Source organism: Hippopotamus amphibius, chromosome 16, assembly GCF_030028045.1.
Source record: "Hippopotamus amphibius kiboko isolate mHipAmp2 chromosome 16, mHipAmp2.hap2, whole genome shotgun sequence".
Lineage (NCBI taxonomy): Eukaryota > Metazoa > Chordata > Mammalia > Artiodactyla > Hippopotamidae > Hippopotamus > Hippopotamus amphibius.
The window spans coordinates 46,529,492-46,554,601 of NC_080201.1; the positions used below are offsets into that span (position 1 = coordinate 46,529,492).

At 39.0% G+C, this 25,110-nt stretch overlaps 1 protein-coding gene across 1 annotated transcript; it reads left to right on the forward strand.

Moving 5' to 3' along the window:
* Positions 1-209: 209 nt before the first annotated feature.
* Positions 210-24,866, forward strand: ZNF30 (zinc finger protein 30). Its single transcript, XM_057711227.1, has 5 exons — positions 210-309; positions 1,726-1,805; positions 3,773-3,905; positions 4,900-4,995; positions 22,874-24,866. Exons 2-5 carry the CDS (start codon positions 1,797-1,799, stop codon positions 24,490-24,492), a joined length of 1,857 nt encoding a protein of 618 aa, XP_057567210.1. The 5' UTR covers positions 210-309; positions 1,726-1,796; the 3' UTR covers positions 24,493-24,866.
* The last annotated feature ends 244 nt before the right edge of the window (positions 24,867-25,110 follow it).

Here is a 25,110-nt window from a genome sequence, read left to right on the forward strand (position 1 = left end):
GCGCCTGCGCACTCCCAATAGCGACGGAATTCCCAGAAGTCTCCGGGGTGCGGGGGGCACGGTCGTCATGTGGACCGCGCAGGTTCTCGGGTTTGACTACTCCGGACTACATTTCCCACAGGCCACTGCGATCAGGCCCACTTAGCCTGGGACTACATTTCCCGAAGGCCGCCCAGGCAACCTGGACCGCTGCATTTCCATCCGCTGTTTGTGATGGTTGGCGAGGCAGCGAGCTGCGGACTTCTATAAAGAAAAAGTCAGCGCCCGGCCTCGAGGGAGAGCTCAGCAGACTCGGACCAGCACCACCGGGTAACGGGGTTCTGGGAAAGGAAATAGTGCGGGACGTGTGGGTCGGTGCGGACCCCGGACCCTGTCAGGCGGGGAGTGAAAGGGTGGACGAGGCGCTTCAGGCTGGGAGGCTCAGAGCGCGGGCACGGCTGGTCCAGTCAAGGGAAAGAGGGTAATTTATAAGAGAGAGTGGGGTGTGAGTCCGCGAAGACTGGGGACGGGACCTCCGTGTGAACTTGGAGTCTCAGCTGAGAGGGGTGCCACTGGGACCCGTGTTGCAGGTGCCTACTGCCGCCAGCCCCATTCCCCTCCCAGCAACGAGGGTTTGCCCCAGACAGCTGGTCCCCAGAAAGGAGGTCGGTTATTGAGTCCCTGCATGAAGTTTCCCCGCAGGAAGGCGCAAAACTGATCTGGAGATGGGAATTTTAGAGCAGGAAAAAGTGACTTCCAAGGATCTGTTGTACAAATTAGTTTTCCAGTAACAAATTTATATAAGAAAAGAGAATAAGATGATATTGGTATAAACATTTACATCAATCTCCGTATTGCACAGAAGGAACGGGGTTCAACCTTTATGAATTATTTCAGTTTTCCATCTTACTGCAGAATGGTGCCTCTCTCTGAATTCCTACGGAGGAATTAAAGGGGAAATTTAAATGTCAGCGAATCCTTTCTGCTATTTTTTAAAAGAAGAGTTGCATTCTTAAGTCCAGGCTCTAAATGTTTTAGGTAGAATACAAGAAAGCATGCCAGAGATAAGTAAAAATTGGAAACAAAGTTTTATTTTTATAAAAATGAGGGCGGTCCTTGGCGGTCCAGTGGTTAGAACTCGGCGCTTTCGCTGACGTGGCTCGAGATCAATCCCTGGCCCGGGAGCTAGGATCCCCAAGGCCGCGCAGCAAGGCCCCCTCTCCCCGCAAAAAAGGAGATACTTCTAAATTAGTTGTTAGATTGAGCAAATAAAAATACAGAATGTGCATTAAAAATAAAAATAAAAATGAAATAAGGGGCATATAATGTCCTTTAGTGATAATAGCTAACCCGTGTTAAGCAATTATTCTATTCTAGTAAGTGTTTTAGCTGAATTTTCTTATTCTTCAAGATAGCCATATGTAGTAGCTAATATTCTTATCCCTATTTTAATTATGAGAAAACTGAGCCACTGAGATGTTTGTAAATGCCAGATCAATATCTTCTGTATTTTCCCTCTCCCATGGTTTGATCTTATCCTGAGGCCACAAAAGAAGTGTTGTTCTGCAACCAACTGTTTACAGCTTGATTCACTGGGGCTTGGATTTATCCAGAATCCCTCTGTTCTTCCACAAACTTTTATGTGAGGGTGGTTGTGGCATAGTTTGGAAGCTGAAATTGGGGAAGGGGGATAATTTTATTGGCCAAAGTTGTTGGGAATACTGAAGTCTCCTTTTCTTCTCTCAGCTCTAGAGTTTCTAGAGTTTGAACCTTTCTGGTAGAAGAACCCCAAGGAAAACTGATCGGTTTCCAAAAGCATGGCCCATGTAAGTTGTTTCTCCTTGAAATGTTGGGATTTTTAGATTACATAGATAATTATCATCGATTAACCTGGGGGGTTCTTCCTAAGAGAGCACCATCTAATTATCTGCTTCCACCTAAATGCCCATCAACAGGTGAGTGGATAAAGAAGATGTGGCACATATATACAATGGAATATTACTCAGCTATAAAAGGGAATGAAATTGATCTCTATGTAATGAGGTGGATAGACCTAGAGACTGTCATACAGAGCAAAGTAAGCCAGAAAGAGAAAAACAAATACCGTATGCTAACTCATATGTACAGAATTTAAAAAAATGGTACTGATGAACCCAGTGACAGGGCAAGAATAAGGATGCAGGTGCAGAGAATGGACTGGAGGACATGGGTTTTTGCGGGGGAGGTGAAGGGGAAGCTGGGATGAAGTGAGAGAGTAGCATAGACATATATACACTACCAACTGTAAAATAGATAGCTAGTGGAAAGTTGCTGTATAACAAAGGGAGATCAACTCGATGATGGGTGATGCCTTAGAGGGCCAGGACAGGGAGGGTGGGAGGGAGTCGCGGGAGGGAGGGGATATGGGGATATATGTGTAAATACAGCTGATTGACTTTGGTGTACCTCAAAAACTGGTATAAGAGTATAAAGCAATTATATTCCAATAAAGAGCTTAAAAAAAATTGCGTGCTTCCTGATTCCTTCTATGTGAAATAGTGCAAATGTGAAGTCCCATGAGAAAATTGTTTGAGCTTCCTATCTCAGTGTGTGGTTTGGTGAGTCTGAGATACTGGCCTAATTTTTACCATACATCAGAAAATTTAAAATTTTTCACAGACCTGATAAGATGGGATTTTGTATTGATTGTTCCCAGTCTTAATATGATGAGATCACACACTCTGTGAGGATTTTAGGGGCACATTAGGGATGTGATTGTGACATGGAAACACTGATCCCATGGTTCTTGCCAGGTGATGCCTGAGAGAGTGGTGCTAGGTTAGTTTTGTTGTGGAATGGGACCTGCTGGACTTGGGTGACTTACATTTGATTCTGAATCATCTTCATCATTATACACTAACTGAAGAACAGCCAAAGTGTTGCGTGAGAAATGCCGCGTGACAGTATACTAACAAGCATATTATCGTAAGGAGGAGGTTAACATAGATTACCAGAACTGGGGACACCTGGGGCATTTGGTCCAATCTCATATAAATATAAAATAATTATAAACGCTGATGAATATCCTTGAGATGTACTTTCATGCCATCATGGAAAATGTGTTTATCAATACAAGGAAAAATGCTTATGATATGATCTGACATAATGATCTTGAAGCTTGAGGAATTAACAAAGTTGTGTAATATCTATTTTCTAAAACAGAGATTTTATGCTTAAAAAAAAAACCAAACTTCTTCTCTTAAAGGGAAAATAATGTAGAGACTGATAGTTCTTGAGAATGTATTAGGGCACCTAGCAGGCAGTGCCTTGTGTATACTTTTATTTAACGAAGACACTTTGATTATTTTATCCATTTCCCAACAGATCTGGAGTATTGTGGTATGTCACAACATAATGGAAAATTTTGTCCATAGCACAGGATTCTTCTAGAACATGAAGATATTCTGCTTCACTTACTTTCTTAAAGAAATTTTATTGAAGTATAGTTGATTTACAATGTTGTGTTCATTTCTGCTATACAGCAAAGTGACTCAGTTATACATACATATATTCTTTTCCATTATGGTTTGTCCCAGGATATTTATAGTTCCCTGTACTATACAGTAGGACCTTGTTGTTTATCCATCCTGCGTGTAATAGTTTGCATCTGCTTCATTTACTTCTTATATCATAAGCATCCAGCCTACTTGATTGCTGTATTATTGCTTCTTTGTTACGTTGGAACTCTTCATTTTCTCTCTTTTCATCTTGAAAACATTTTCCTTAATTTCACCAGAAATATGTGGGTTTGCAGTTTCAGGGATCAGTGACATTCAGGGATGTGGCCATAGCCTTCTCTCACCAGGAGTGGGAGAGTCTGGATTCTGCTCAGAAGGACTTGTACAGAGATGTGATGTTGGAGAACTATAGGAACCTCATCTCCCTGGGTAAGTTTACATCTCTCAAATAAATTAAAATCTGCTCCTGGGAGATACTTTCTTCATTGTACATTTTAGGGCTGTCTTAAGAAGTGAATGTAATTTCTTCTCCCTGTTCCCAAAGAAATAGTTTGAGCTTTGTTAGGTTGGAACTGATGAAATAGCAGGATTAGAATTCTGGGGTGTTTATTGTATAAATATTGACAAAGGTCAGATTTCCTGTTGTGTTTATGCCCAAAATTGTGAGCCCACCTGCAGGCAAAACAGCTAGACAGAAGTTCCGATTTGTTCCATCTGAAGAGCCTGTGCAATTTATATAGTGCTGGATTGGATAAGCATAAATTATTTAAAGCTGAAGTTACATCATTTTATTTCTTACAAAACAACTGACCTGATTTCGTGGTTAAAATTTGTAATCCACGAGCTTTGCATTTAGGATTAAGGGAATTATAAATATAGATGTCTCAGGAAACTTCTGTTTTCTCTTAGAAAAATAACAGTAATAATGTTGGTCACTCACACTGTGCTAACCGTGTACCAGTCACTATTTTAAGCTCTTAATAAACATAGTACCTGCTTACCCATAAGGTGACTGTGAGGGAAAAAAATCAGTTAATACAAATCAAATACAAATATATGTAATCATTTTAGATGAGAATGCTGAAGCCCCGTGAGTCTGAGTTATCCAAGGTCACACAGCTAGTACAGGGCAGAACCAGGAATTTGAACCCAGGTGCTCTGGTTCCACAGTCTTTGTTCTCAGTTACAGTGTCATGCTTTCTGTCAAGACACAGAAGGAAGGTAGATAGGTAGGTAGATAGGTATCACTTCCCCTTCCCCTTCCTATTTGCATTCTTGAATCCCCTTGCCATTCTCTTCTCCGCAGTACTTATCAGTATCATGTTGACCTTTCATTTATTACAAGTTTAACCCAAACAAAGTATTTTTGAATTGATCTTTTATTTCTTTTCGACATTAAATGGTGTTCTTATCTTGTAAGCAGGTCATTCCCGTCCTAAACCACATGTGATCACCTTATTGGAACAATGGAAAGAGCCCTGGATGATGGTAAAGAAAGCTCCAAGAAGACAGTACACAGGTGAGGGAGAGCATGTCAGGTAGAGAAGCCATCACTGCTGGAAACAGCGCATGTGGTCAACGAGCAGGTGCATCTCTGAGAGGCTGTTTGGAAGTCTCCCTTCAAAGGCCTGAAACTTGAGGGAAGGCTGAATATCTTGCCAAATTGTCTAAATCTTTGCCAATTGTAGCATTCACTCACCTCATATTTCCCTGTCATTTTATTATTCACTTTCCCAGTACAGTATTTCTGCTGTGTTTTTAATTTGACTGCTTTCAACGCCTCTTTTGCATTTAGATTTATGTATATATTCTGAGGTGGTGGTAATTGAACAGAGACAAGAACAAGAAGTAAGGGCTTAGGCCATACGATTATGTAGAACATTCCAGGCACAGTGAACAGCACATGTACATTCCTTGAAGTAGGAATGAGCTTTGTGTGATTCAGGAGCAGTAAGAAGAGTGAAACAGAATTAATAGGGGAGAGGAATAAGAAAAAAGGCAGAGCGTTAGAAGGGGCCAGGTCATATAGATATAGATATAGGTATATAATTTTGTTAATTATTGGGAATTTGGATTATTTTCTGAAAGTGACTGGAAGCCATGATCTAATTTATGTTTTTCCAACTTTAATTATTTGAAATGTCTATTAAATATGAGGTAGAAACCAAACCACCACATTAAAATATACAGCTTGGTGAGTTATTACAAGGCAGATATCCATAGAACCATCGCCCTGAGCAGAATAAAACATTTAAAAAAAAATATCAGGCTTACAGAAAAGTTGCAAGATTATACAAAGAATTTTCACATATTCTTCACTCAGGTTCTCCAAATGAGGAGATAAAACTTTCCCAGCCACCCCTTAAGGCCTTCACGTGACTCTGCCTGATCACAGCCCTCTATCTCCCTTCCTGATTAATCACTTCTGGCCACTTTAAACCTCCCCACCATATACTAGCTCTTCTCAAATTCATCTATTTCCCTTTCCAATGAATGTCCATTGGTTATTTTGGGGGTTATCAGGTCTGTCATATACCCCACTACTCTCTGCTTTTTCCTGCATAGATGCATACAGGATAGACTGAAAGGGGGCCAAGAGTAAGACTAGGAAAGCCTATTGGGAGGCTAATTGTGTGGTGCAAACTGGGGGTGATAGAGGTTTGGGTTAGAATGTTAGTGGTAGGGTGAGAAGGTACAGTATTCATAATATATTTTGAGTGTAGAACTAACAACATGTCGGTGAATTGTAAATAAGTATGGAGGCCAAGAGAGAAACTAAGAAGAATCAACAGGCTTTGACATGATCAGGTGAATGGTGATACAATGGCTTGAGATGGGAAAGAGAGGGAAAGGCAGGTTGGAGGGCAGATCTTAAAGATGTCTGCTTTGGGGAATTTCCAGGCAGTTCAGTGGTTAGGACTCTGGGCTTTCACTGCCGAGGGCCCAGGTTGAATCCCTGGTCAGAGAACTAGGATCCCACAAGCCACACATGGCGAGGGCAAAAAAGAAGAAAAAAAAAACGTTAAGTTTGAGATGACTATTCATCATCCCCTTAGAGATGCTGAGTAGGCTGTTGAGTGTGCAAGTCTGGAGGTCAGGGAGAGCTTAGACTCATGTGTAACAATTTGGGTTTCATTGGGATATGGCTGGTGTTTAGAGCCCAGGGCACTGGATAAGGTCACCCAGAAAGCCAGTGCAGATAGAGGCTTCTCTACGCTTGGAGGTCTGCTAGAGGAGACTGCAAAAGGGACTGCTGGGGAGGAGCACATTTTAAGGTAGAATTAAAATCAGAAAGTGGTTCCACCAAAGAGAAATGAAGAAAATGTTTCAAGATGGAGGAATGATCGCTGAAAAGTGAATTAAAATAAGAAATGAAACTTTGACCACAATATCTGACTTTCCCAGAAATTCTCAGTGGCGTCAAGGAATGGAAGCCTGAGTGGTGTGGTTTAAACAGGACGGGAGGTGAGGCAGTGATGAGAATGAGGAGAGCCGTTCTGTGGAGGCATTTGGTTATGAAGAGGTGGGGCTGGTTACACCTGGATGATTGATAATGTGACCAATTCCATAGAGTGGTAAAAAGAGATGAATCAGAAAGAGGACATTATTATGGAAGCAGTGGCCTTGAGTTTGAGGTAAGGTGGTAGAATTTGTGCTTAAGAAAAAACTGACTGTGGATTTGGATGTAGATAACTTAACTGATGTGGTAGAGGAAAGAATCTGTGTCTTTTCTCTAGTTCAGTTTTCTCAGAGAGGTAAGAGGAAAAATCATTAACTGGAAATTAATGAGGGGAATATGAAATCTTAACATTGTTCATTTTACTCAAACTGAACTGACTTGCTCCATTGTCTCTCTCTTTTTTTTTTTCTCGCTCTCTCTTTTTTTAAAAAAAATTTTATTTATTTATTTATCTGGCTGCACCAGGTCTTAGATGCGGCATGCAGGATCTAGTTCCCTCACCAGGGATTGAACCCAGGCTTCCCTACCTTGGGAGCATGGAGTCTTAACTACTGGACCGCCAGGGAAGTCCCAGCCCACTGTCCCTTATTCAGCCAGTAGTGGTGGTGGTGATGGTGGTAGTCATAGTAGTAGTAATAGCGGTTACTTTATTGATTCTATGCTCTATGCATGGAACTCTGCTAAGCATTTTACATGCATGGCCTTATTGATTCTCACAGCAACAATGATGTGTGTGAAATTGCTATCAGTATTTTGTATCTGAGGACACTAAGGCTTGGAATGGTTAAGAAATTGTTCTAATTTCAGAGCTAGATGTTGGAATTAGAATTCAGACACAGCTTCGCTTATGATCTGTAATAATCACTGTGCTATTCTGCATTTGTGTGTGCATTCTTCTTTCAGCTGAAATTTATTGGTTTAAACAAATATGTACAAGGTTCTTTACTTAATTGACAGCTTTTATATAACTCTTTATTTTGAAATAATTTCTAACCAGAAAACTTGTAAGAATAGTACAGAACATATTGAAACATGTGACCTTTACCCGGGAGGGGTTGTTAATAGTTGATATGCATTTGCTTTTTATCATTCTCATCCTGCCCGCATGTGATGCCCTTTTCCTTTATCCTAAATGTTTCAGTGTGTATTTAAGAACAAGTTTGTTCTCTTTATAACCATAGCATAATTATCAAAATCAAGCTTTGGTGTAATACTTTTACCTAATCTACAGACCTCAATCAAGTTTCAGCAATTGTCCCAATGGTATTCTTTATAGAAAAAAAAAAAAAAATCCAACCGAGAATCCAAAACAAAAATCATGGATTTCATTCAGTTATCATCTTACTGTAGTCTCCTTTAATTTGAAGCAACTCCTTGATCTTCCTTTGTCTTTTATGACCTTGCCATCTTTGATGAGTACATCTCTTTTTAGATGGTCCCTCAAAATTGCATTTGTCTAGTGGTTCCTCATAATTAGACTCAGTTTGTATTTTTGGCAGAAATATCACTGAAGTGTTGTTGTCCTTAGTGCATCATATATCAGGAGGCTTGTGGTGTCAGTTTATCCCATTTCTGGTGATGTTAACTTCGACCACATGATTACAGTGGTATCTGCCAGATTTCTTCACTGCATCTTTTTCCATATATAATTAAGAAGTGTTTTGTTGTTAGATACTTTGGAGCTGTAAATGCCATATTCCTCATCAAACTTTTACAGCTAATTTTAGCATTCATTGCTGATTCTTATATTTTTTATTATTTTATTTTATTTTATTTTAACTTTTTATTTTTTTATTTTTTACAATAAACTGCATATATTTAGAGTATACAATTTGGTATCCCAATCTCCCAGTTCATTCCCCCCCAACCCTCCCCGCTTTCCCCACTTGGTGTCCATATGTTTGTTCTGTACATCTGTGTCTCTATTTCTGCCTTGCAAACTGGTTGATCTGTCCCATTTTTCTATAGTCCACATATATGTGTTAATATACAATATTTGTTTTTCTCTTTCTGACTCACTTCACTCTGTATGACAGTCTCTAGGTCCATCCATGTCTCTAAAAATGTCCCTGTTTCATTGCTTTTTACAGCTGAGTAATATTCCATTGTATGTATGTACCACATCTTCTTTTTCCATTCATCTGTTGATGGACATTTAGGTTGCTTCCATGTCCTGGCTATTGTAAATAGTGCTGCAATGAACATTGGAGTGCATGTGTCTTTTTGAATTATGGTGTCCTCTGGGTATATGCCCAGTAGTGGGATTGCTGGGTCATATGGTAGTTCTATTTTTAGTTTTGCAAGGAACCTCCATACTGTTCTCCATAGTGGCTGTATCAATTTACGTTCCCACCAGCAATGCAAGAGCATTCCCTTTTCTCCACACCCTCTCCAGCATTTACTGTTTGTAGATTTTCTGATGATGCCCATTCTCACTGGTGTGAGGTGATACCTCATTGTAGTTTTGATTTGCATTTCTCTAATCATTAGTGATGTTGAGCAGCTTTTCATGTGCCTCTTGGCCATCCATATGTCTTTGGAGAAATGCCTGTGAAGGTCTTCTGCCCATTTTTTGATTGAGTTGTTTGTTTTTTTGATATTGAGCTGGATAAACTGTTTATATATTTTGGAGATTAATCCTTTGTCTGTTGATTCGTTTGCAAATATTTTCTCCCATTCTGAGGGTTGTCTTTTCGTCTTGCTCATAGTTTCCTTTGCTGTGCAGAAGCTTTGAAGTTTCATTAGGTCCCACTTATTTATTTTTGTTTTTATTTCCATTATTCTAGGGGGTGGATCAAAAAAGATCTTGCTGTTATTTACGTCGAAGAGTGTTCTTCCTGTGTTTTCCTCTAGGAGTATTTTTATAGTGTCTGGCCTTACATTTAGGTATTTTATCCATTTTGAGTTTATTTTTGTGTATGGTGTTAGGAAGTGTTGTAATTTCCTTCTTTTCCATGTAGCTGTCCAGTTTTCCCAGCACCACTTATTGAAGAGGCTGCCTTTTCTCCATTTTATATCTTTGCCTCCTTTGTCATAGATTAGTTGACTGTAGTTTATCTCTGGGCTTTCTGTCCTGTTCCATTGATCCATATTTCTGTTTTTGTGCCAGTACCATACTGTCTTGATCACTGTGGCCTTGTAGTATAGCCTGAAGTTGGGAAGCCTGATTCCACCAACTCCGTCTTTCCTTCTCAAGATTGCTTTGCCTATTCAGGGTCTTTTGTGTTTCCATACAAATCGTAAAGTTTCTTGTTCTAGTTTTGTGAAAAATGCCATTGGTAATTTGATCGGGATTGCATTGAATCTGTAAATTGCTTTTGGTAATATATTTGTTTTCACAATGTTGATTCTTCCAATCCAAGAACATGGTATGTCCCTCCATCTGTTTGTGTCGTCTTTGATTTCTTTCATTAGTGTCTTATAGTTTTCTGAGTACAGGTGTTTTACCTCCTTGGTTAGGTTTATTCCTAGGTATTTTATTCTTTTTGTTGCAATGGTGAATGGGATTGTTTCCGTAATTTCTCTTTCTGATCTTTCATTGTTGCTGTATAGAAATGCAAGAGATTTCTGTGTGTTAATTTTGTATCCTGCAACTTTACCAAATTCATTGCTTAGCTCAAGTAGTTTTCTGGTGGCATCTTTAGGATTTTCTATGTATAGCATCATGTCACCTGCAAACAGTGACAGTTTTACTTCTTCTTTTCCAATTTGGATTCCTTTTGTTTCTTTTTCTTCTCTGATGGCTGTGGCAAGGACTTCCAAAACTATGTTGAACAGTAGTGGCGAGAGTGGACCTCCTTGTCTTGTTCCTGATCTTAGAGGGCCTGCTTCCAGTTTTTCACCATTAAGAAGGATGTTTGCTGTGGGTTTGTCATATATGGCCTTTATTATGTTGAGGTAGGTTCCCTCTATGCACACCTCCTGGAGAGTTTTTATCATAAATGGGTGTTGAATTTTGTCAAAAGCTTTTTCTGCATCTCTTGAGATGATCATGTGGTTTGTATCCTTCAGTTTGTTAATATGGTGTATCACATTGATTGATTTGCGTATATAGAAGAATCCTTGCATTCCAGGGATAAACCACATTTGACCATGGTGTATGATCCTTTTAATGTGTTGTTGGATTCTGTTGGCTAGTATTTTGTTGAGGATTTTTGCATCTAAATTCATCAGTGATATTGGTCTGTCATTTTCTTTTTTTGTAGTATCTTTGTCTGGTTTTGGTATCAGGGTGATGGTGGCCCCATAAAATGAGTTTGGGAGTGTTCCTTCCTCTGCAATTTTTTGGAAGAGTTTGAGAAGGATGGGTGTTAGCTCTGCTCTAAATGTTTGATAAAATTCACCTGTAAATCCATCTGGTCCTGGACTTTTGTTTGTTGGGAGGTTTTTAATCACAGTTTCAATTTCATTACTTGTGATTGGTCTGTTCATATTTTCTGTGTCTTCCTGATTCGGTCTTGGAAGGTTATACCTTTCTAAGAATCTGTCCATTTCATCCAGGTTGTCCATTTTATTGGCATATAGTTGCTTGTAGTAATCTCTTATGGTGCTTTTTATTTCTGTGGTGTCCATTGTAACTTCTCCTGTGTCATTTCTAATTTTATTGATTTGAGTCCTCTCCCTCTTTTTTTTGATGAGTCTTGCTAGAGGTTTATCAATTTTATTTATCTTCTCAAAGAACCAGCTTTTAGTTTTATTGATTTTTGCTAATGTTTTCTTTGTCTCTATTTCATTTATTTCTGCTCTGATCTTTATGATTTCTCTCCATCTACTAACTTTGGGTTTTGTTTGCTCTTCTTTCTCTAGTTTCTTGAGGTGTAAGGTTAGATTGTTGATGTGGAATTTTTCTTGTTTCTTGAGGTAGGATTGTATTGCTATAAACTTCCCTCTTAGAACTGCCTTTGCTGCATCCCATAGGTTTTGGATCATTGTGTTTTCATTGTCATTTGTCTCCAGATATTTTTTGATTTCCTCTTTGATTTCTTCAGTGATCTGTTGGTTAGTTAGTAGCATATTGTTTAGCCTCCATGTGTTTGTGTTTTTTACAGTTTTTTTCCTGTAATTGATTTCTAATCTCATAGAGTTGTGGTCAGAAAAGATGCTTGATACAATTTCAGTTTTCTTGAATTTACCAAGGCTCGATTTATGACCCAAAATGTGATCTATCCTGGAGAATGTTCCATGTGCACTTGAGAAGAATGCGTAATCTGCTGGTTTTGGATATAATGTCCTATAGACATCTATTAATTCAAGCTGATTTATTGTGTCATTTAAAACTTGTGTTTCCTTATTAATTTTCTGTGTGAATGATCTGTCCATTGGTTTAAGTGGGGTGTTCATGTCCCCCACTATGATTGTGTTCCTGTCGATTTCCTCTTTCATAGTTGTTAGCATTTGCCTTATGTATTGAGGTGCTCCTATATTGGGTGCATATATATTTATAATTGTTATCGCTTCTTCTTGGATTGATCCCTTGATCTTTATGTAGTGTCCTTTCTTGTCTCTTGTAACATTTTTTAAAGTCTATTTTATCTGATATGAGTTTTGCTACTCCAGCTTTCTTTTGATTTCCATTTGCATGGAATATCTTTTTCCATCCCCTCACTTTCAGTCTGTATGTGTCCCTAGGTCTGAAGTGGGTCTCTTGTAGACAGCATATGTATGGGTCTTGTTTTTGTATCCATTCAGCCAGTCTGTGTCTTTTGGTTGGTGCATTTAGTCCATTTACATTCAAGGTAATTATCAATATGTTCCTATTACCATTTTCTTCATTGTTTTGTTTTTGTTTTTGTAGGTCCTTTTCTTCTCTTCTGTTTCCCACTTAGAGAAGTTCCTTTAGCATTTGTTGTAGGGCTGGTTTGGTGGTGCTGAATTCTCTTAGCTGTTGCTTGTCTGTAAAGCTTTTGATTACTCTGTCGAATCTGAATAAGATCCTTGCTGCGTAGAGTATTCTTGGTTGTAGGTTCTTCCCTTTCATCGCTTTAAATATATTGTGCCACTCCCTTCTGGCTTGAAGAGTTTCTGCTGAGAAATCAGCTGTTAACCTGATGGGAGTTCCCTTGTATGTTATTTGTCGTTTTTCCCTTGTTGCTTTTAATAACTTTTCTCTGTCTTTAACTTTTGTCAATTTGACTACTATATGTCTTGGCGTGTTTCTCCTTGGGTTTCTCCTGCCTGGGACTCTCTGCATTTCCTGGACTTGGGTAGCTATTTCCTTTCCCATGTTAGGGAAGTTTTCAGCTATAATCTCTTCCAGTATTTTCTCAGGTCCTTTCTTTCTCTCTTCTCCTTCTGGAACCCCTATAATGCGAATGTTGGTGTGTTTAACGTTGTCCCAGAGGTCTCTTAGGCTGTCTTCAGTTCTTTTCATTCTTTTTTCTTTATTCTTTTCTGCATCAGTGATTATCACCATTCTGTCTTCCAAGTCACTTATTCGTCCTTCTGCCTCAGGTAATCTGCTATTGGTTCCTTCTAGTGTATTTTTCATTTCAGTTATTGTGTTGTTATCTCTGTTTGTTTATTCTTTAATTCTTCTAGGTCTTTGGTAAACTTTTCTTGCAACTTTTCGATCTTTGCATCAATCTTTTTTCAAAGTCTTGGATCATCTTCACCATCATTATTCTGAATTCTTTTTCTGGAAGAGTGCCTATCTCCTCTTCATTTAGTTGTTTTTCTGGTGTTTTATCTTGTCCCTTCATCTGGTACAAAGTCTTTTGCCTTTTCATTTTCTCTGTCTTTCTGTGGCTGTGATTTTCAGTTTCACACGATGAAATACTGCTGATAATGCTTGATTCTGCTGTCTGCCCTCTTGTGGAGGAAGCTGTCTAGGAGGCTTGTGGGTGCTTCCTGATGGGAGGGACTGCTGGTGGTTTGGGCTGGGTGGGTGGAGCTCAGTAAAACTTTAATCCGATTTGGTGGGTGGAGCTCAGTGACACTTTAATGCCAATGGGTGGGGCTGTGTTCCCACCCTGGTGGTCGTTTGGCCTGAGGCAACCCAGCACTGGAGCTTACAGGCTCTTTGGTAGAGCTCATGGTGGACTCTGGAAGGGCTCACGCCAATGAGCACGTCTCAGAACCCCTGCTGCCAGTGCCCCTGTCTCCTCGGTGAGCCACAGCTGCCCACCTCTGCAGGCAACCCTCCAACACCAGCAGGTAGGTCTGGTTCAGTCTCCTATGGGGTCACTGCTCCTTCCCCCTGGATCCTGGTGAGCACACTTTTTTGTGTGCCCTCCAAGAGTGGAGTCTCTGTTTTCCCCAGTCCTGTGGAGGTCCTGCAATCAAATCCCGCTGGCTTTCAAAGTCTGATTCTCTGGGGATTCCTCCTCCCGTTGCTGGACCCCCAGGTTAGGAAGCCTGACGTGGGGCTCAGAACCCTCAGGACTTCTGCAGTATAACTGTTCTCCAGCTTGTGAGTCACCCACCCAGCATTTATGGGATTTGATTTTAACGCGGTTGTGCCCCTCCTACCATCTCATTGCAGCTTCTCCTTTGTCTCTGGATGTGGGGTGTCTTTTTTTGGTGAGTTCCAGTGTCTTTCTGTCGATAGTTGTTCAACAGTTAGTTGTAATTCCAGTGCTCTTGCAAGAGGGAGTGAGCGCACGTCCTCCTCCACCATCTTGATTCTTCTCCCCATTGCTGATTCTTAAGTAAAGCAACTTGTTCTGGAGTCAGCAAACTTTTCATGCAAAGGGTCAGATAGTAAATGTTTTAGGTTTTACAGGCCATATGGTTTCTGTTGCTGCTACTCATTTTTGCTGTTGTCACATGAAAGCAGCACTGACAATCCTTGAACAACTTGGTATGTTTTCCATTAAAACTTTACTTGAAAAACTTACTGCAGGCCAGATTTGGTCTGTGGATTATAGTTTGCTGATGCCTAAACTGAAGGGTCACCAAGTGGTAATCTTGTAACTTTGTCATTTCTTTAACATGTTAGTTTGAATTTTAATATATAGTTTTTCTTTTATTTTATTTATATCAGTGTGGCCCCATGCATTCTTTTTGTAGTCAATGAGTTATTATGTAATCTTTTACTGTCATTTTGAGGTTAAAATTGTTCCACATTTAGCAAATGGGAGTCTCTTCATGGTAGACTGTGTCCTTTTATAGGAGCTTAGTTAAAAAAAAAAGCTTATAATGAAATTTACAATTTTAATATGTGAGCTAGAATAAGTAATTCAGTGGCATTCACAGCTTGGTAAAGAGCAGCTCTAATGGGATCCTGAGATGAAAGTGAGGGCAAGAGATGTAGACAGCTGAGGAGCCATGGGAAAGGAAGCGTGTTAGGGAGAAAGTGCAGGGTAAGAACATGAGGATAAGGTGGTAAGAAAGCGATAGTGTTCTTTTTGATAAGTTGAAGGTCTTTTGCAACACATTTCAACGCTGCTCTATGGTTGGAAGTCAGATTTGTTAGGAACATGCACTAATTCTTTTTCATTTAAAAAATAAAAAAGAAATTTAGCTTTTTAAAATTTGTTGTTTTTATTTTTTAAAAATATTTATTTAGGGACTTCCTAGGTGGCACAGTGATTGAGAATCCACCTGCCAGTGCAGGGGACACGGGTTTGATCCCTCTCTAGGAGGATCCCACATGCCACAGAGCAACTAAGCCCATGAGCCACAACTATTGAGCCTATGCTTTAGAGCCCATGAGCCACAACTATTGAGCCTGTGTGCCACAACTACTGAAGCCTGCGAGCCTAGAGCCTGTGCTCCGCAAACAAGAGAAGCCATCACGAGGAGCCCACACACCGCAATGAAGAGTAGCCCCTGCTCACCACAGCTAGAGAAAGCCCGTGTGCAGCATCAAAGAACCAACATAGCCAATAAATAAATAAATAAACAAATTTTATTTTATTTTTTAAATTTATTTATTTATTTGGTTGTGCTGGGTCTTAGTTGGGGCAGGCATGTGGGATCTGGTTCCCTGACCAGGGATTGAACCCAGGCCCCCTGCATTGGGAGTGTGGAGTCTTAACCACTGAACCACCAGGGAAGTCCCCTAGCTTTTAAAAAAATAAAAAATTATATAAGTCCTAATAGAAAATGGGCATATTTGAAGTTTTTTTTCAGAGACTTTAGTTTCACGTATGTATCATTACACATTTTGGTGGACTTCTATCCATTTTTTTAAAACTAAAATTGACACTACCACACTACTTATTAATTATTCAGCATATGATCAGAATTTATTTTCAGAACTGGCAGTTAACTGAAGAAAAGTCTTTCAATACCTGTGTCAAACTCTTTTCTGTATTATATATTCACCCATCTTACCCAGTGTATTAGTTTTTGCCATAATACGTCACCACAGACTTTTACAGTAGTTCTGTCGTGACAGGTTACCAACAAATTTGGTGGCTTAAAACAACAGAAATTTACTGCCTCACACTTCTGGAAGCTAGAAGTTTGAAATCAAGAGGTCCAGGGTGTGCTCTCTCTGAAGGTTCTTGGGGAGGATCCTTCTCTGCCTCTTTCTAGCTTCTGGTGGTTGTCTGTGGTCTTGGGGTTCTTTGTGTTTTTGTTTGCTTGTTTTTAAAGTATTTATTTATTTTGGCTGTGCCGGGTCTTAGTGGCCACACATGGGATCTTCGTTGCCAAGTGCAGGATCTTAGTTGCAGTATGCAGGATCCAGTTTCCCAACCAAGGGTCCAGTCCCGGCCCCCCGCATTGAGAGCTCAGAGTCCCAACCATTGGACCACCAGGGAAGTGCAGTTCTTGTCGTTCTTTAGCTTATATGTAGATGCATCACTCCAACCTCTGCCTCCATTGTCATGTGGTGTTCTTTCTCCTTTGTGTCTGTCTCCTGTGTCCTCTCCTTTTCTTATAAGGACACCAGTCATATTAAATTTAGGGCCTGTCCTAATCCAGTGTGACCTCATCTTAACTGATTACATCTATAAAGACCCTATTTCCAAATAAGGCAATATTCTGAGTTCCTGGGTGAAGAAAAATTTTGGGGGGACACTATTCAACCCAGTACACTTTACATCTTATCAATCTACTTACATTATGTTGAGTGGGTTTTGTTTTGTTTTTTATAAATTGTATATTGTTATTAATGTCTCAGTATATGGAAGTATTATACCATTCTTAAAAGTCTGAGTTGTTTTGTTTTTACATTTTGACAACTAAATTAAAAACTACATGGAAGTTGGAATAGTGATATGATAAAGTTCTTTAAAACCTTCATCTGGAGTCCCCAGTTTTTAATATTTTACCACTTTGTTCTACAACTACATAAGAAAAGTTTGCTGTACCATTTAAGTAAGTTGCACAAATTATGACACTTTATCCCTAAATACTTAAGAATGTACTCAGAGTGAGGACGTTATTCTCCATAACCACACACACAAAAAAAGCCATAATCTTACCTGCAGTGCCAACTAGAGGGTCATCTTAGGCTCAGCTGAACATTCAGACTAATACCGCCCTTGGCTTTCTCTGTTTGGAACATCCCACAGGACCCCCATCTTGCCCAGCAGGGCAGCATCCACTGCCTCAGCATGAATCCCTGCAGTTCATGCAGGAGACACATAGCTGTCCAAAAGGGTAAGGTGCAGAGAGACGAGATATACATCAGGCACATTTGGGAGTTGCCTGGCTTAAAGAAGACATGTTTCACAGAATTCAGTACCTGTAACTAAATTTCATAGGATAGCTTCCAGGGTCCCCAAGAAGACATGCCATTTAAAGGAGATACTAGATGTAGAAAAGCTCAGAGTATGGAGTTACTATCAAATATTTGTATTTCCTCTCCGTCCGTATACAACTAATCAATCAGTGGTCCTTTTTATCATAAACAACATTGATTAGTAAGAGTATACCACATACCATTTTCTCACCTAGAATAGTGCTGTCCAGGAGAAAGGTAATGCAAGTCACATATGTAATTTTAAAGTTTCAAGTGGTCAATTTTAAAAGAAAAATGAAATGGCAAAATTATTTTATTTTTTAATTTATTTTGGCCACATGGGTCTTAGTTCCCTGACCAGGGATCGAACCTGTGCTCCCAGCATTGGAAGCACGAATCTTAACCACCGGACTGTCAGGGAAGTCCCCAAATGGCAAAATTAATTAAATAATGCATTTTGTTTATCTCAGTATGTCCCAAATATTGTCCTTTTTGTATACAATCACTATAAAATTAGTGAGATAATTTACATTTCTCTTTGCACTAAGTCCTTGAAATCTGGTGTGTATATTACACTCACAGCACACCTCAGTGTGTCAGTCAAGTCCATCTAGTCCGGCAGCCAGTGGCACCCAGATTGGACGTGCCGGTCTGGAGTGCTGCTCCCTTTCTCTCTGCATTCATCTTCTGATTTGTCTCATATTTATGAACTGTCTTCCTTTGTCCGTTTACTTATCTTCGCTGTTATGGGTAGATAATGAAAAATTTTGAACTTCCAATTGTGTTCAATAAAAGCTAATTTTTTTTTTAAAGACACAAAGATGATATCTTTACAAACTGCTTTCAAGCCTTAAAGTCCTTTGAGCAACAGGATAAGAAAATGATGTAGGATGATGAAATAATGATTTTTTCCACTATTGTGTCATCTTTCTGGGCAGTGCCATCCTGCTTCTTATTTTAGTCTCTTTTTTTTGCTTAGTTGGACGTAATCAATGAGAAATGATGAAATAACTCTGAATGATGAAACAGAAAAATGTTCCATGGGAACATTATTCTTAAATTCTTAAAGGAAAAATGAGATGATTGCTATCCTATAGTATGTCTTAGTTTTATAAAATAATCTAATAGAACCCTATCTATTTTTAAGATAGAATGAGACTTATTCTATTTTGAAAATAAATGAATTCTCCTCTTTGTTCTTTGAAAAGTCTTTTAAGGGGAATTCCTTGGCGGTCCAGTGGTTAGGACTCGGCGCTTTCACTGCTGAGGGCCCCGGTTCAATCCCTGGTTGGGGAACTAAGATCCCGCAAGCTGCGTGGCCCCCAAAACAAAAACAAAAACCAGCAAAGTCTTTTAAAAAGAATAAAAGTCGTAAAATATTAATTCTTATATATAGTTATAACTGCTTAAAAAAAACTCTCAAAAACTAAAACTTGATCCCATGGGCCCTAATGTTCTATGGAGAGTTAAGACAGGCTCCAGGAAGATGTTTGCCTTGGTTTTGTTTAACAGACACAAGGGATTAGGTTGGTTTCATGTCTTTGTTTCCCTGACCCCCTATTTGGTCATTCTTCAGCCTGGTCTGGAGGCTAGACCATTATCTTCTTGGGACATAATTATCCAGAGGTACACAACTGTTGGATGTGTTATGGTTGTGTATATGTGAAAGTCATTCCAACCTCTAAAAGTGTTATACTGTCTTATTCTTTTATTTGGAAGTTTATTTGGATCATTTGATGAGAAGTTGGTTATACAACAGCATTTAAGACTGTAGGTTATTTCACATTTGAATTCTGCAGTAAAGACAAATCCTAAGAGAAGGATTATCATCAGGATTTCTAGTCAGCTTCTAGGCCAGGACCAAAGATTTGTACCCAAACTCAACCAAAAGAACAGATTTCATCCGTAATCCAAAGAGGCCACAGAACCAGATTGTGGAGGAAATATCCTTAATTATCTACTTTCAGATTTCTTATTTGTTTCCTGGATCATTTTAGTGACCTTAAAGATCTCAGAGAGGTCTTTAAAGATTTGAGTACAACATTCTTCTTGTAAGAGAGCAGTGTTTCTCCCTTGTAAGACCAGTATTTTTTCTAAACAGAGTCTGTTTTGAACCAGCGGCTATACGATTTCATGGATAAGAATTCTGTCTTTATGACATTGTCCAGATCTTTAGAGATAACAGAGGCTATCCTAAAGGCTAGTATTCAGTTTAATGAGCTAACATATCAGATTCAGGTTTCCATTTGACTTTTGTGTACAAATCCAATGCTTATCTTTATGGGCCATCCCAGTTGTTTGGTTTTGGTCAAAATGTCCTTATTATCATATAGTATGAGAATATTTTTTAAAAGGTAAGCTTTTTAAAAAATTTTTTTAATTTTTTAAATCAAAGAATACTTGATTTACAATGTTTCAGGTGTACAGCAGAGTGATTCAGTTATATATATATATATATATATATATATATATATATATATATATATACACACACACACATATGTATATTCTTTTTCAATTCTTTTCCATTTTAGATTATTACAAGATATTGAATATTGTGCTAAACAGTAGGTCCTTATTAAAGGTAAATGTTTTTGTCTGGAATACATCACAGGAGGTGATGTGTATTTTATCAAAAGACATAATACCTGGTTGTGTTCATTATTAAGATTGACCACTGGAATAGAATAACAGTGCAAGAATAACTGAAAAATTATTCAGTTAATTTTTCTCCTGGTGACTAAAGAGTAACCTGTGTGGTTTTACTTTATTGTCAAGGAGTATTCATTTTTTTTAGCAACCTGTCATAATGATTTTGAAACAGGAGGGAAGGGGGCAGGGCACAACTTTTGAAAGAATGACATAGCCCCAGGACATAACATAAACTGATTAGAACCAAATGGGTTCAAGATGGTGGACAAGTCAACTTCCAGGTGCCATGACAGTTGCAAGGCTGCCCATGAGGATCAAAAAGTGGGTGGTGGCCCAATTCTGGAATACTCTGCCCACTCATTAGCCTATGAAATTACCCACCCTTACAAAAACTGACAACCCCCACACCCTGGTGCCTTTCTCACCATCTGAGATGGTCCACACTCTGCCTGCAGAGTGTGTTTTTCTCTAAATGAATCTCTAAGTAGACTTCTTACCTATCACTTTGTCTCTCAAATTCTTTCTGTGAGGAGACATCAAGAACCTGAGCTTCATTAAGTCCTGAAACCAGGTATGTGCTCTCAGTTGGAGGATCTTGAGTTTTAGCTGGATTTGAGTCCCGGCCATGTGGGTTCAAGTCCCAATCAGGTTTTTGGCTGGATTCAAGCCCCAGCCACGTAGGTTCAAGTCCCAGTCTGAGGTGCACGGTTTCAATTTTAACAGTGATTGTTAACCCTCATCAGAATAAAAAATGTCATTATTTGTAGGAAAATGTTTTGTCACTATTGTTTCTTCTGTAACTATTGTCTTGGTCTTCTAAACTAGAACTTTTTGGTTATCTTGAAACATAGTACCAGTGAAAAGGGGAAGAGAAATTATTTGATTCTTTACTAGTAGTTAAATACTTTATAAGTAAGAGATTATTCAGCAATGAAAAGAATTGAAAATTACCTTTTCTGTCCCCTCACAGGAATTATTATGGTTTCATCTTTTATTATCATTAATTCAAAATAATCATGTGTGCTCCTTTTGTCATTGTATTTGCCGCACAGAACTCCTCCAATTCTTGATCAAAACCCTAAATCTTTGAAATTTTCCTTACTTTCTGAGGCTCACCTTGTACTTTCCCTGTCTCATTCCAGAAACTGTTTATTTCTTCAGCCAGTCCCTGTTTCATATTAATGGACTATCAGTGAATTATTTTTGTAGTAGTGTCTTTTAATAATATCCTAATTCGTTTCTTTTGTCTAGGGACTTTTTTGTTTGTTTTGTTTTGTTTATAATCAGTTCCTATAATCAGTTGTGTGCTAGAGGGTTAGTGTTCAACGCTGAATGAAACGGGTTTGGCTTGCTCTTGGGGAGTGTATTAATTGTCTACTGCTGCATGACAGACTGCCACAAACTTAGTAGCTTAAAACTACACTTCCTTATTATCACATAGTTCAGTAGGTCAGAAGTTCAGCACGTGATGGCTAAATCAAGGTACCAGCTGTGACTGCAGTTCTTAAGGCATGGGGTCCTCTTCTAAGCTCACTGGTCATTGGCAGAATTTCTTTTCTTCTTACACTTTCCATGTGGCCCCCTCCATCTTCAAGCCAGCAGCCAGCAAGTCTTGTCCTTCTCATACTTTGAATGTCTCTGATTCCTCTTCTGCCTTAAGCCAAGAGACAGCTCTTTGAAGGGCCTTTCCAGAGAGTCGAGGATAATCTCCTTACTGTAAATCAACTAATTAGTAAACTTGATTATATACCTTTTTCCATGTGATGCAACATCTTCATAGGCATGATGAGGGCAAAAGTCATGAAGGCCAAAATATTATCTACCACCAGGAGATTTGGGAGAAATAAAAATCATAAAGAGAAATAATTGTGCAGTTGAAACAGGTAGGAATGACAGGAATGAAGTGTTAGAACAGAAAATAAAGGCATGGTCATCCTTAGACAAGGTCAGCAGTTTCCAGTATTCCTGATAAAGTGACATTTTACCTTGAACATATATAGGATGAGAAAGATCCAGTCTGCAAACAACACCTGCCAAAGGATTTTGGGGAGTTGACACCACCTGCAGATGGAACCAAAAGATGAGAAAATTTGTGACACATTCCAGGTGCTGAAGGGGGGAAGTGAAGTAAATAGGGAACAAAGGGAATTATGATTTGATATGAGGCCTGATAGGTAAAAGGGGACCATATTATTCATGGAAAGATACATGGCTTCTATCCTAAGTGTAAAGAGAAACCACGGGGGTGGGGGGGAAGGGGATGGAATTTCATCTATACCAGAAACATTTGTTAGAAATGTTGAGAATATCAGTGCCTGGGAGCATTCCCTGTGTATCCTGATTCATGGGGTCTGGGATGGTACTTGAACATCACTTTTTTTTTTTAACAAGCTCTTCAAAGATTCTGATCCACATCTAAATATCAGAAATGAAACCTATGTTACTAATCACCAGCCTTCCTATTTTATGTAAACTTTCACTCATCTCTGCGTTCCTCCTTGACCTATTTTTGACTTTCATAACAATATTTTAGTATTACCTGATTATTTATCTTTAATGGATACTCTTCAATTTGTCGCTTTTCTTCCATTGGAATCCAATTTTTCTTATATACGAAAACAAAATATTTGGGGGTTTTCCATTTTCTTTCAGGTTTTCGGTTCAAGGATGAGATAATCAGCTATAATGAAATATCCACCTATGAAAAATGTGCATCTTTTGCTCTGCATCAGAGAAATCTTAATAGAGAGAAACCATATGAATGCCAGGAATGTGAGAAGACTTTTTGTCAAGTCTCAAAGCATGTTCAACATGAGAAAATATGTCCTAGTGAAAAAACCTACCAGTGTAAAGAATGTGGGGAGAACTTTAGAAACGGACATCAGCTCACTGTACATCAGAGGTTGCATGTTGGTGAGAAATCCTATAAATGCAAGAAATGTGGGAAAGCCTTTAATAGAGGCTCAGCCTTTGTTAAGCATGAAAGAACTCATACTGGTGAGAAACCATATGCGTGTGGGGAATGTGGAAAAGCTTTTTATAGTAGCTCATACCTTGTTCAACATCAAAGAACCCATAATGGTGAGAAACCCTACGAATGTAAGGAATGTGGGAAAGCTTTTATAGTGTATGGAAAGCTTATTCGGCATCAGAGTATTCATACTGGTGAAAAACCTTTTGTCTGTAAAGAATGTGGAAAGGCCTTTAGTACCTTCTCCTACCTTGTTCAACATCTGCGAATTCATACTGGCGAAAAACCCTATGAATGTAAAGAATGTGGGAAGGCCTTTAGTACTAGCTCCCCCCTTGTTAAACATCAGAGAATTCACACAGGTGAGAAACCCTATGAGTGTAAAGAATGTGGGAAGGCCTTTACTGTGTATGGACAACTTACTCGACATCAGAGTATTCATACTGGTGAGAAACCCTTTGAATGCAAGGAATGTGGAAAGGCCTTTAGACTTAGTTCATTTCTTAATGCACATCAGCGAGTTCATGCAGGAGTTAAGCCCTATGAATGCAAGGAATGTGGAAAAGCCTTTAGTCGTGCCTCATACCTTGTTCAACATGAAAGGCTTCATACAGGTGAGAAACCCTATGAGTGTAAGGAGTGTAGCAAGGCCTTTAGTACTGGTTCATACCTGGTTCAGCATCAGAGAATTCATACTGGTGAGAAACCCTATGAATGTCAGGTATGTGGAAAGGCTTTTATTAGTCGCCATCAACTTACTGTACATCAGAGGGTTCATACTGGTGAGAAACCCTATGAGTGTAAGGAATGTGGAAAGGCCTTTAGAGTACATGTACATCTGACACAACATCAGAAAATTCATATTGATGTGAAACCCTATGAATGCAAGGAATGTGGAAAAACTTTTAGTCGTGCCTCATACCTCGTACAACATGGGAGAATCCATACTGGTGAGAAACCCTATGAGTGTAAGGAATGTGGGAAGGCCTTTAGTTCTGGCTCTTACCTCATTCAGCATCAAAGAATTCACACTGGTGAGAAACCTTATGAATGTAACATATGTGGGAAAGCCTTTACTGTGTATGGACAACTTATTGGGCATCAGAGCGTTCATACAGGTGAGAAACCCTTTGAATGTAAGGAATGTGGAAAGACCTTTAGACTTAATTCATTCCTTACTGAACATCAGAGGATGCACACTGGTGAGAAACCCTTTAAATGTAAAAAATGTGAGAAAGCCTTTAGATATAGTTCAGCCCTTAAAGCACATCACAGAAATCATATGTGTGTAAAATCCTAAGAATTTAAGGAATTTAAGAAGTCCTTTATGTATGGCTCTAACATTGTTCAGCATCAGAGAATTCATGCTGGTGAGAAACTTAAATATAAAATATGTTGGTAGGCCTCTAGAAAATATTCTCATCTTTCTTTTATTAGAGAATTCATGATGGGAATTCCCTGGTGGTCCAGTGGTTAGGACTCTGTGCTTTCACTGTGAAGGCATGGGTTTGATCCCTGGTTGGGGAACTAAGATCCCACAAGCCACGTGGTGCGGCCAAAAAAGAAAAAGAGAATCCATAATGTAATTCAGAAAACATAAAAAAGCCTTCATTTGTCATTCCTGTGTTTACATTATCAGAATATCATCACCATACTGGTGGCCAATTCAGAAAAGATGGGAAACATCATCAATGCTCACAACATTGATAGCATGAAATTTTATGACACATTCTAATGTGATTAAGTGAATTTAAAAAACTTCCAGTTGCTTTTAAATCATTTGGAACTTCAGATAATTCAACCTAATTTTTAAAAACCAGTGAATGTGATACATATTGGAAAGCCTGTAGCCATTTCACCTATGTTAACTCTCGTTGTCATTCTACACCTAACAACCTGTTTGACACTAGGCAACGTA